Raw genomic sequence first — 13,714 nt, forward strand, 5'->3', positions numbered from 1 at the left:
TTCCCGTGTCAGTGAGGTAGCACCAGGAAACAGACGAAAAATGTCTCATCCACCTACGTACACACATATATACATAAACGCCTACATACGCACATATACATACATATCAGCATGTACATCCGCCTACATACAAATATATATACATAAATGCCCAAATACGTACATATACATACATATCAGCATGTACATACACATAAATACACATATGCAGACATTTACATACAGACACATGTACATATTCATACTTGCTTGCCTTTATCCATTCCCATATGAAAATAGCATTGCTATCCCGTTTCAGTGAGGTGTGCCAGGAAAACAGACAAAAAAACCACATTCATTCACATTCAGTCTCTAGCTGTCATGTGTAATGCATATCTGTATATACACATATACACACTTCCTACCTTAGGAGTCTCTTTTATCCTTACGAGACTCCTGCAGCACTCCAGGAACCTAGCCTCATCCGCTGATCAGGACCATAGGTCATAAAGTGCTGTGATGTTGCCTAACTCTCCCTTTCAGACTCTTCAATACCCCAAATCTTCCATTCCACTGCCTTCCCTAACCACGTATAACTATCCCCTACCCTTGTTCCCCTTCATTAGTTATCATTCCTTAGAATCTCTCTTCATCCTCCTCTTTCTCACCACATTCCTCCCCACACACACTCTCTTTCACAGCACTCCTCCAGCTTACCTCTTCTCCCTCCTTGCCCTCCTCCTCTTCAGCATCTCCAAGAGCATCTGCATCAGCTAAGTTGTCGACTGCAATGGCCAAGAACACATTGAGCAAGATATCTAATTTGGAAGTCAAGGATTATAAATGCAGAATGCATTGGTAACCATATCCATTACAGTATAATATAGCAAATTCAGTACTAATAATTTCATATTCAATTCATAACATTCCATTGTTCATATCATTTACCAATAAAAAGCAACTTCTACTTGGCATCAAAACATGGGTAAATCACCTCAACAATCAATGTGAATGTGATTTCTCTTGGTAATGAAAAAAATTCATTCAGTCCTCTTTAAGAATATTGAAAATTATAAATCAATAAGGAGTGTAATAAGATAAGAATGATTCTTTTCAAATACTTGATCACTGTTTCTCATGTTAGCAAAGTAGTACCAGGAAACAAATGAAGAAAGACAGATCCACTCACACACATATACAAGTACACACGTGCACAATGCTGTCTCCTGTGGGGCAGGGTGGTGCCAGGAATGGATGAAGGCAAGCGGGAATGAATATGGACATGGATATAAATGTATATGGCTGTGTATGTGTAGAGATATGTATATATATATATATATATATATATATATATATATATATATATATATATATATATATATATATATATATTATTACGACTACTACTACTCTCGGTGTCATCAGTGAGAAGCCGTGCATCACAAAATTCCACACCCTTCCTTCCTTCACCTTAGGCAACCACACCAAAGACACATTACTACTGCCTTGCTTGCCTGCACCACTTGACTACTACAGCCCTGCCTGCACGCGTGTATGCAACTGGAGGGATGTCTGATCATTATCCTGTGGAGGGTAAGGTGAAGATTTGTATGGGTTTTCAGAAAAGAAGAGTGAATGTTGGGGTGAAGAGGGTGTTGAGAGTAAGTGACCTTGGGAAGGAGACTTGTGTGAGGAAGTACCAGGAGAGACTGAGTACAAAATGGAAAAAGGTGAGAACAATGGAAGTAAGGGGAGTGGGGGAGGAATGGGATGTATTTAGGGAAGCAGTGATGGAGTGCACAAAAGATGCTTGTGGCATGAGAAGCGTGGGAGGTGGGTTGATTAGAAAGGGTAGTGAGTGGTGGGATGAAGTAAGATTATTAGTGAAAGAGAAGAGAGAGGCATTTGGACAATTTTTGCAGGGAAAAAATGAAATTGAGTGGGAGATGTACAAAAGAAAGAGACAGGAGGTCAAGAGAAAGGTGCAAGAGGTGAAAAAGAGGGCAAATGAGAGTTGGGGTGAGAGAGTATCATTAAATTTTAGGGAGAATAAAAAGATGTTCTGGAAGGAGGTAAATAAAGTGCATAAGACAAGGGAGCAAATGGGAACTTCAGTGAAGGGCGCAAATGGGGAGGTGATAACAAGTAGTGGTGACGTGAGAAGGAGATGGAGTGAGTATTTTGAAGGTATGTTGAATGTGTTTGATGATAGAGTGGCAGATATAGGGTGTTTTGGTCGAGGTGGTGTGCAAAGTGAGAGGGTTAGGGAAAATGATTTGGTAAACAGAGAAGAGGTAGTAAAGGCTTTGCGGAAGACGAAAGCCGGCAAGGCAGCAGGTTTGGATGGTATTGCAGTGGAATTCATTAAAAAAGGGGGTGACTGTATTATTGACTGGTTGGTAAGGTTATTTAATGGATATATGACTCATGGTGAGGTGCCTGAGGATTGGCGGAATGCATGCATAGTGCCATTGTACAAAGGCAAAGGGGATAAAGGTGAGTGCTCAAATTACAGAGGTATAAGTTTGTTGAGTATTCCTGGTAAATTATATGGGAGGGTATTGATTGAGAGGGTGAAGGCATGTACAGAGCATCAGATTGGGGAAGAGCAGTGTGGTTTCAGAAGTGGCAGAGGATGTGTGGATCAGGTGTTTGCTTTGAAGAATGTTTTTTTTTTTTTTTTTTTTTTTTTTTTGTCGCTGTCTCCCGCGTTTGCGAGGTAGCGCAAGGAAACAGACGAAAGAAATGGCCCAACCTCCCCCCCCCATACAAATGTATATACATACGTCCACACACGCAAATATACATACCTACACAACTTTCCATGGTTTACCCCAGACGCTTCACATGCCCTGATTCAATCCACTGACAGCACGTCAACCCCGGTATACCACATCGATCCAATTCACTCTATTCCTTGCCCTCCTTTCACCCTCCTGCATGTTCAGGCCCCAATCACACAAAATCTTTTTCACTCCATCTTTCCACCTCCAATTTGGTCTCCCTCTTCTCCTCGTTCACTCCACCTCCGACACATATATCCTCTTGGTCAATCTTTCCTCACTCATTCTCTCCATGTGCCCAAACCACTTCAAAACACCCTCTTCTGCTCTTTCAACCACGCTCTTTTTATTTCCACACATCTCTCTTACCCTTACATTACTCACTCGATCAAACCACCTCACACCACACATTGTCCTCAAACATCTCATTTCCAGCATATCCATCCTCCTGCGCACAACTCTATCCATAGCCCACGCCTCGCAACCATACAACATTGTTGGAACCACTATTCCTTCAAACATACCCATTTTTGCTTTCCGAGATAATGTTCTCGACTTCCACACATTCTTCAAGGCCCCCAGAATTTTCGCCCCCTCCCCCACCCTATGATCCACTTCCGCTTCCATGGTTCCATCCGCTGCCAGATCCACTCCCAGATATCTAAAACACTTCACTTCCTCCAGTTTTTCTCCATTCAAACTCACCTCCCAATTGACTTGACCCTCAACCCTACTGTACCTAATAACCTTGCTCTTATTCACATTTACTCTTAACTTTCTTCTTCCACACACTTTTCCAAACTCAGTCACCAGCTTCTGCAGTTTCTCACATAAATCAGCCACCAGCGCTGTATCATCAGCGAACAACAACTGACTCACTTCCCAAGCTCTCTCATCCCCAACAGACTTCATACTTGCCCCTCTTTCCAAAACTCTTGCATTTACCTCCCTAACAACCCCATCCATAAACAAATTAAACAACCATGGAGACATCACACACCCCTGCCGCAAACCTACATTCACTGAGAACCAATCACTTTCCTCTCTTCCTACACTTACACATGCCTTACATCCTCGATAAAAACTTTTCACTGCTTCTAACAACTTTCCTCCCACACCATATATTCTTAATACCTTCCACAGAGCATCTCTATCAACTCTATCATATGCCTTCTCCAGATCCATAAATGCTACATACAAATCCATTTGCTTTTCTAAGTATTTCTCACATACATTCTTCAAAGCAAACACCTGATCCACACATCCTCTACCACTTCTGAAACCACACTGCTCTTCCCCAATCTGATGCTCTGTACATGCCTTCACCCTCTCAATCAATACCCTCCCATATAATTTACCAGGAATACTCAACAAACTTAAACCTCTGTAATTTGAGCACTCACTCTTATCCCCTTTGCCTTTGTACAATGGCACTATGCACGCATTCCGCCAATCCTCAGGCACCTCACCATGAGTCATACATACATTAAATAACCATACCAACCAGTCAACAATACAGTCACCCCCTTTTTTAATAAATTCCACTGCAATACCATCCAAACCTGCTGCCTTGCCGGCTTTCATCTTCCGCAAAGCTTTCACTACCTCTTCTCTGTTTACCAAATCATTTTCCCTAACCCTCTCACTTTGCACACCACCTAGACCAAAACACCCTATATCTGCCACTCTATCATCAAACACATTCAACAAACCTTCAAAATACTCACTCCATCTCCTTCTCACATCACCACTACTTGTTATCACCTCCCCATTTGCGCCCTTCACTGAAGTTCCCATTTGCTCCCTTGTCTTACGTACTTTATTTACCTCCTTCCAGAACATCTTTTTATTCTCCCTAAAATTTAATGATACTCTCTCACCCCAACTCTCATTTGCCCTTTTTTTCACCTCTTGCACCTTTCTCTTGACCTCCTGTCTCTTTCTTTTATACATCTCCCACTCAATTGCATTTTTTCCCTGCAAAAATCGTCCAAATGCCTCTCTCTTCTCTTTCACTAATACTCTTACTTCTTCATCCCACCACTCACTACCCTTTCTAATCAACCCACCTCCCACTCTTCTCATGCCACGAGCATCTTTTGCGCAATCCATCACTGATTCCCTAAATACATCCCATTCCTCCCCACTCCCCTTACTTCCATTGTTCTCACCTTTTTCCATTTTGTACTCAGTCTCTCCTGGTACTTCCTCACACAGGTCTCCTTCTCAAGCTCACTTACTCTCACCACCCTCTTCACCCCAACATTCACTCTTCTTTTCTGAAAACCCATACAAATCTTCACCTTAGCCTCCACAAGATAATGATCAGACATCCCTCCAGTTGCACCTCTCAGCACATTAACATCCAAAAGTCTCTCTTTCGCACGCCTGTCAATTAACATGTAATCCAATAACGCTCTCTGGCCATCTCTCCTACTTACATAAGTATACTTATGTATATCTCGCTTTTTAAACCAGGTATTCCCAATCATCAGTCCTTTTTCAGCACATAAATCTACAAGCTCTTCACCATTTCCATTTACAACACTGAACACCCCATGTATACCAATTATTCCCTCAACTGCCACATTACTCACCTTTGCATTCAAATCACCCATCACTATAACCCGGTCTCGTGCATCAAAACCACTAACACACTCATTCAGCTGCTCCCAAAACACTTGCCTCTCTTGAAGAATGTATGTGAGAAATACTTAGAAAAGCAAATGGATTTGTATGTAGCATTTATGGATCTGGAGAAGGCATATCATAGAGTTGATAGAGATGCTCTGTGGAAGGTATTAAGAATATATGGTGTGGGAGGCAAGTTGTTAGAAGCAGTGAAAAGTTTTTATCGAGGATGTAAGGCATGTGTACGTGTAGGAAGAGAGGAAAGTGATTGGTTCTCAGTGAATGTAGGTTTGCGGCAGGGGTGTGTGATGTCTCCATGGTTGTTTAATTTGTTTATGGATGGGGTTGTTAGGGAGGTGAATGCAAGAGTTCTGGAAAGAGGGGCAAGTATGAAGTCTGTTGGGGATGAGAGAGCTTGGGAAGTGAGTCAGTTGTTGTTCGCTGATGATACAGCGCTGGTGGCTGATTCATGTGAGAAACTGCAGAAGCTGGTGACTGGTAAAGTGTGTGAAAGAAGAAAGTTAAGAGTAAATGTGAATAAGAGCAAGGTTATTAGGTACAGTAGGGTTGAGGGTCAAGTCAATTGGGAGGTAAGTTTGAATGGAGAGAAACTGGAGGAAGTAAAGTGTTTTAGATATCTGGGAGTGGATCTGGCAGCAGATGGAACCATGGAAGTGGAAGTGGATCATAGGGTGGGGGAGGGGGCGAAAATCCTGGGAGCCTTGAAAAATGTGTGGAAGTCGAGAACATTATCTCGGAAAGCAAAAATGGGTATGTTTGAAGGAATGGTGGTTCCAACCATGTTGTATGGTTGCGAGGCATGGGCTATGGATAGAGTTGTGCGCAGGAGGGTGGATGTGCTGGAAATGAGATGTTTGAGGACAATGTGTGGTGTGAGGTGGTTTGATCGAGTAAGTAACGTAAGGGTAAGAGAGATGTGTGGAAATAAAAAGAGCATGGTTGAGAGAGCAGAAGAGGGTGTTTTGAAATGGTTTGGGCACATGGAGAGAATGAGTGAGGAAAGACTGACCAAGAGGATATATGTGTCGGAGGTGGAGGGAATGAGGAGAAGTGGGAGACCAAATTGGAGGTGGAAAGATGGAGTGAAAAAGATTTTGTGTGATCGGGGCCTGAACATGCAGGAGGGTGAAAGGAGGGCAAGGAATAGAGTGAATTGGATCGATGTGGTATACTGGGGTTGACGTGCTGTCAGTGGATTGAATCAGGACATGTGAAGCGTCTGGGGTAAACCATGGAAAGCTGTGTAGGTATGTATATTTGCGTGTGTGGACGTGTATGTATATGCATGTGTTTGGCGGTGGGTTGGGCCATTTCTTTCGTCTGTTTCGTTGCGCTACCTCACAAACGCGGGAGACAGCGACAAAGCAAAAAAAAAAAAAAAATATATATATATATGTGTGTGTGTGTGTGTGTGTGTGTATGTTGATTTTATTATCATACTTTGTCGCTGTCTCCTGCGTTAGCAAGGTAGCACAAGGAAACTGATGAAAGAACGGCCCAACCCATCCACAAATACATGTATGTCCACACACGCACATTTAAATACCTATACATTTCAACATATACATATATACACATACACAAACATATAAATATATACACATGTACATAATTCATACTTGCTGCCTTTATTCATTCCCGTCACTACCCCAACAAACAAGAAATGACAACCCCCCTCCCCCCGCACAAGCACGAGGTAGCACTAGGAAAAGGCAACAAAGGCCACATTCATTCACACTCAGTTTCTAGCAGTCATGTATACTTTGTGGCCCAACCCACCCACATACACATGCATATACATAAACGCCCACACACGCACATATACATACCTACATGGTTCCAACAATGTTATATGGTTGCGAGGCGTGGGCTATAGATAACAATGTTATATGACAGCAAGGCGTGGGCTATAGATAGAGTTGTGTAATGCACCGAAACCACAGCTCCCTTTCCACATCCAGGCCCATGAAACTTTCCAACGTTTACCCCAGACGCTTCACATGCCCTGGTTCAATCCATTGACAGCACGTCGACCCCGGTATACCACATCGTTCCAATTCACTCTATTCCTTGCACACCTTTCGCCCTCCAGCATGTTCAGGCCTCGATCGCTCAAAATCCCTTTCACTCATCCTTCCACCTCAAATTTGATCTCACACTTCTCGTTCCCTCCACCTCTGACACATATATCCTCTTTGTCAATCTTTCCTCGCTCATTCTCTCCATGTGACCAAACCATTTCAATACACCCTCTTCTACTCTCTCAACCACACTCTGAGGATTGGCAGAATGCTTGCATAGTGCCACTGTACAAAGACTAAGGGGATAAAAGTGAGTGCTCAAATTACAGAGGTATAAGTATGTTGAGTATTCCTGGGAAATTATATGGGAGGGTATTGATTGAGAGGGTGAAGGCATATACAGATCATCAGATTGGGGAAGAGCAGTGTGGTTTCAGAAGTGGTTGAGGATATGTGGATCAGGTGTTTGCTTTGAAGAATGTATGTGAGAAATACTTAGAAAAGCAAATGGATTTGTATGTAGGTTTTATGGATCTGGAGTAGGCATATTGATAAGAGATGCACTGTGGAAGGTATTAAGAATATATGGTGTGGGAGGCAAGTTGTTAGAAGCAGAAAAGTTTTTATCGAGGATGTAAGGCATGTGTACGAGTAGGAAGAGAGGAAAGTGATTGGTTCTCAGTGAATGTTGGTTTGTGGCAGGGGTGCATGATGTCTCCATGGTTGTTTAATTTCTTTATGGATGGGGTTGTTAGGGACATGAATGCAAGAGTTTTGGAAAGAGGGGCAAGTATGCAGTCTGTTGTGGGTGAGAGAGCTTGGGAAGTGAGTCAGTTGTTGTTTGCTGATGATACAGCGCTGGTGGCTGATTCAGGTGAGAAACTGTAGAAGCTGGTGACTGAGTTTGGTAAAGTGTGTGAAAGAAGAAAGCTGGGAGTAAATGTGAATAAGAGCAAGGTTATTAGTCCCTCAACCTAAGGTTGAGGGACAAGTCAACTGGGAGGTAAGATTGAATGGAGAAAAACTGGAGGAAGTGAAGTGTTTTAGATATCTGGGAGTGGATTTGGTAGCGGATGGAACCATGGAAGTGGAAGTGAATCATAGGGTGGGGGAGGGAGCAAAAGTTCTGGGAGTGTTGAAGAATGTGTTGAAGTCGAAAATGCTATCTTGGAAAGCAAAAATAGGTATGTTTGAAGGAATAGTGGTTCCAACAATGTTATATGGTTGCGAGGCGTAGGCTATAGATAGAGTTGTGCGGAGAAGGGTGGATGTGCTGGAAATGAGATGTTTGATGACAATATGTGGTGTGAGGTGGTTTGATCAAGTAAGTAATGAAAGGGTAAGAGAGATGTTTGGAAATAAAAAGAGTGTGGTTGAGAGAGCAGAAGAGGGTGTTTTGAAGTGGTTTGGTCACATGGAGAGAATGAGTGAGGAAAGATTGACAAAGAGGATATATGTGTCGGAGGTGAAGGGAACAAAGAGAAGTGGGAGACCAAATTGGAGGTGGAAAGATGAAGTGAAAAAGATTTTGAGTGATCGGGGCCTCAACATGCAGGAGGATGAAGGGTGTGCAAGGAATAGAGTGAATTGGAATGATGTGGTATACTGGGGTTGACATGCTGTCAATGAATTGAACCAGGGCATGTGAAGCATCTGGGGTAAACCATGGAAAGTTTTGTGGGGCCTGGATGTGGAAAGGGAGCTGTGGTTTCAGTGAATAATACATTACAGCGAGAGACTGAGTGTCAACAAATGTAAATGTGGCCTTTGTTGTCTTTTCCTAGCGCTACCTCGCGCACATGCGGGGGGAGGGGGTTGTTATTTCATGTAAGGTGGGGGATGACGGGAATGAAAAAGGGGCAGACAGTATGACTTATGTACATGTGTATATATGTATATGTCTGTGTGTGTATATATGTGTACAGATTGAGATGTATAGGTATGTATATGTGCATGTGTGGACATGTATATATATACATATGTATGTGGATGGGTTGGGCCATTCTCTCATCTGTTTCCTTGCGCTACCTCACTAACGTGGGAGACAGTGGCAAAGTATAATCAAAATATAAAAAGGTAAAAATATATATATAAACACACATACATGCACATACACATACATACACATACACACACATACATACCAACATATACACATGTATATGTTCAAACACTTGCCTTCATCCATTCCAGGTGCTACCCCACCCCACAGGAAACAGCATCGGTACCCCTGCTTCAGTGAGGTAGCACCAGGAAAACAGACAAAAAAGACCACATATATACGCATGTAGATACTCATACTTGTTTTCTGCCACCTATTCCCAACGCCACTCTGCCCCACAGGAAACATAATAAATGCATGAAAGAAAAAATGATGACATATACATCCTTTTCTTCTCCACAACATTTGATCGCCTTCCCTTGTGTCAGTGAGAAAACACCCGGAAACTGAAGGAAGAAAGGCCACTTCTGCTCAAATCTATACTCCTGGTTTTATATGTAATGCATCAAAACCACAGTTCCCTATCCATATCCAGGCCCCATAGACCTTTCCTTGGTACACCCCAGATGTTTCACATGACCTGGTATAGTCTACTAACAGGACATTGACACCAGTATACCATATAATTCCAATTCAGTTTCGTCTCCCTATTCTCCTTGTTCCCTTCACTTTTGACACATATATCTTCTTTGTCAACCTTTCCTCACCCATTCTCTCCCTATGTCCAAACCATTCCAACACACCCCCTTCTGCTCCCTCAACCACACTCCTTTTATTACAACACATCTCTCTTGCCCTTTCATTATTTACTCAATCAAACCACCTCAAACCATATATTTGTCCTCAAACATTTCATTTCCAACACATCCACCATCCTCCACACAAACATATCTACCATTCCTCCAAACAGGCCTATAATTGCCCCCAGATAACATTTTCTCTTTCCACACATTCTTCAGCACTCTCAAAATGTTCATCCCTTTCCCCACCCAATGACTTGATAATAATCAATCTACATCAAGCTGGTCTACATAAAGATGAAACTACTTCAACATCTGCAGCTGGATATATAATAAACCCACAAATTTATCTACAAAAGTAAAGCACTTCATTTATTACTCGTTCATTACTGCGAAAGTTTCTAAAAGACTTCAGTTATAAGAGGTTTGTTGAAACAGTATGCTGTCCTGAATTTTCAATCAGTGAAGACAGGCTTACAAAAGCACTCCAAACATACACATGAGCTATCACCACTGCAAGTATAAAAAAGGATACAGTTCCCACAGATGAAAAGAATGATGAAGTAGACACAGGCAATGATGCCAGGGGTTGCTACACCACCATAGGCACGGATACCATCGTACATCACCACGTTCCAGTCTTCACCCGTCAAGATCTGCTTGGAGAAATTAATCACACTATAATAAATGGGTAACACTGGTGTTTTAAGAATAAGGATGACTACAAATGATCGTTACTGAGAATACTGATATCACTGATGACAGTTATATATGGTGAAGGGCTTATAATTCTATAGCCATTAAAGGCAAAGGTTATCATGAGTAAACTGTCATTAAAGACTAAAGTAGATATGACTGTTAAAGTGGTCTTTAATGGTAATGGGGTTATGTGGGTATGAGACATCTTCAACTGCTATCACTGATACCAGTTATACCAGATTTAAAATATCATTATAATAGATGGTTGGTAATGATTATCACTAATGATGGTTAGTGGTGGTCACTGTGGATAACAACCTTGGCAGAAAGACTATATACAGAGTGTATGAAAACAGATATGCATTTTTCTGTGTATTACAAATAATATTAATTGGCAACTCTGAGGTGCTGAAGGACTGCTGGGATAAGCCATACAGTCTTAGTCCACATGTCTACTGAGCAGCGATTCTGCTTTTCCTGTGCATTTCTGCCTACCATCGTGTTTCACTTCATATTGATCATGTTATCATTACTTGTCTGTGGAACTATATTGAGTTGTTTTATGTAATTTTATCTATATGAAGATTGTTATATAACAATATCTCATATCAGAACTTAACATATCTTAGTCAATAATTTGGTGGTGTTGGTGATGTTTTTATACAGATGATCATTTTATTGGTTACTACTATCTCATGACCCTACTGACAAGATGGGGCCATTTCTATGGTTATCAGTTATCATTACTGATGACTGTTATAAATACACCAAAACAAATGTGCTGCAACAAATGACGAGTTTCAAGCCAAAGGTCATACTCAAAAAACATATTCATTATGAAGGGCACCTAGATTCAAGATAGTTTTACTCAATGCTTTATAAGATTTTGGATGACTCCAGATATACCAATATATCCATCATAAACCAGACATTAGAAATATTATGGGATCAGCAATCAACACAGTGATTTATAATTATACCACAAAAGGGGATCACTATCATGAATGCCTTCATGTAATTTTAGAGCAAAAATGACAAACACTAAGATATCTATATGCAGTCTATAAGGATGTCCCACATTAATCTTAATTTGAATCATAGAGGCCTTGTTGAAAAATACATTTCATATGAATTATCCTCATTCAAATTAAGAGGCACAATTAGAATCCTATCCAAATAATTCCATCACCATACAAAGTCCCATATTCCAATAGCAGATGTCAAACAAAAACAAATCGCTTAGATATATTTTACATTTCGGAATCAATAGGTAAACTGTGAATGGATATCTGAGATAAAATTTTGAAATAATATCCATTTAAATGATGTTTTTCACACATACACACACCACAATTTTCATCTTGCAAATCAAAATCTCTCACTCATAACTGAGTATAAGGACCCAGTAGGGATTTTTCTAAACACAATATCAATTCAGATCTTAATTCATACATTTCTATCTTACCAATCTACTTCAGAGGGGTGTCACTTCTGCCTTCCCCATTAATAAGTATAAATCTAATATCATTTGACTCAAATATAATTCAGGACTTTTAAAGGAAATATTCAAGTTCTGATGTACGTCAATTATTGAATTATGTTGTGCTGTAAAATCATATAAGGCAAATTTTTATTATGGGAAAGTCTAAGTATGGTGTTCATTATTTTTTGCTCACATATTCTTCTACTTACAGCCAGTCTTACACTTTTAATCAATGTATAATTATCGTTGCTAGTATGAACCTGAAGCATTCCCTTTCGGCTATCAGAATTTTTTATTACTATACATCTATTTACATTAAAAAAATTTGATGAGGTTGACAGAGCACTTACAAAACTGTCTGGTTTAATTCTACAAGTTCATTATGTTTGTTGCTGATCCCCTTCAGATTCACTCACTAATTTTCAAAACCCACAATTTCACTATTTGTTAAAAAAAAAACTGCATCCTAAGTTTCAAAGTATTGCACATAAGGCTGACATAAGTTTTAACAACAAATAGTAACCAACACTAACAGTCCACCAAGAGTGCTTGCTAGTTGAAACAATGTTTTATTAGAGAATGCAATATATCATGATACTCATTACTATTATTCAGATTTTGTTGTCATGCCACAAGCTAGCAAATGATAATCAAGCTCAACAAAGATACAAGCACAGATATCCATGCATAAGTCTATCTACATTAAGGTGAAAACATATACATCCTTGATAATCACAGATTCATGCATATGCTTGCTTCATCAAAACTCAGAAGTTACTGGACTCTCCCTGCTCAAGGTTACACCATGAGTGAAAAGTCACCTTTGGCACAGGTGGATCACTGGGTGAGCAGTCTTGTCGAAGAATTCTTCACTCTAAAGGAGTCTACATTTCCCTGCTTCTAAAAGTAACACTGCCTTGCACTGCAGGAGCCTTTATAAAGTTCATGGGTAATGCTGGGACTCTTTTACAGAAATTTGTCTACAGGTAATCATACATAACTATATAAAAAATCAAGATAAATCTTACCATAAATGAAACAGAATTTAGTTGTTACATGAATTCATCTACAAAATACACAAAAAATATGAATAATTCAAACACCAAGGCCCTGAAAAAGTATAATAATTTCTATGACTTCTTTGTTAATCCCACCGATATATACGAAGGGAAAAAATCTCATTAGTGTCATAACTGCAATTTTAGACGGTTCAACATGAGTGTGGCTGTATTTTGAATAAACTCATGGTACATAAGCTCTCAATCATCTACATTTCAAGTACCTGCAATCTTCTGTTACCTGCATTAAATGAAATAGACAAAGCAAAAGTCTTTGTAAAAAATTACAGAGGCATG

General features: G+C 40.4%; 1 protein-coding gene across 45 annotated transcripts in view; it reads right to left on the bottom strand.

The window, feature by feature from the left end:
- The window catches only part of LOC139767191 (muscle calcium channel subunit alpha-1-like), a 1,449,841-nt gene that overhangs the window by 690,056 nt on the left and 746,071 nt on the right, over positions 1-13,714 (bottom strand). For all 45 annotated transcript variants that reach the window (XR_011717010.1, XM_071696301.1, XM_071696297.1 and 42 more), the window contains 2 exons: positions 10,713-10,833; positions 697-797 (listed from right to left, as the gene is read on the bottom strand). Coding sequence is in view for 44 of the 45 variants with exons in the window: in XM_071696301.1 (XP_071552402.1) it covers positions 697-797; positions 10,713-10,833 (222 nt within the window). In the remaining variant the exon portion in view is untranslated. The remainder of the gene's footprint in view (positions 1-696; positions 798-10,712; positions 10,834-13,714) is intronic.

Source organism: Panulirus ornatus, chromosome 59, assembly GCF_036320965.1.
Source record: "Panulirus ornatus isolate Po-2019 chromosome 59, ASM3632096v1, whole genome shotgun sequence".
NCBI lineage: Eukaryota > Metazoa > Arthropoda > Malacostraca > Decapoda > Palinuridae > Panulirus > Panulirus ornatus.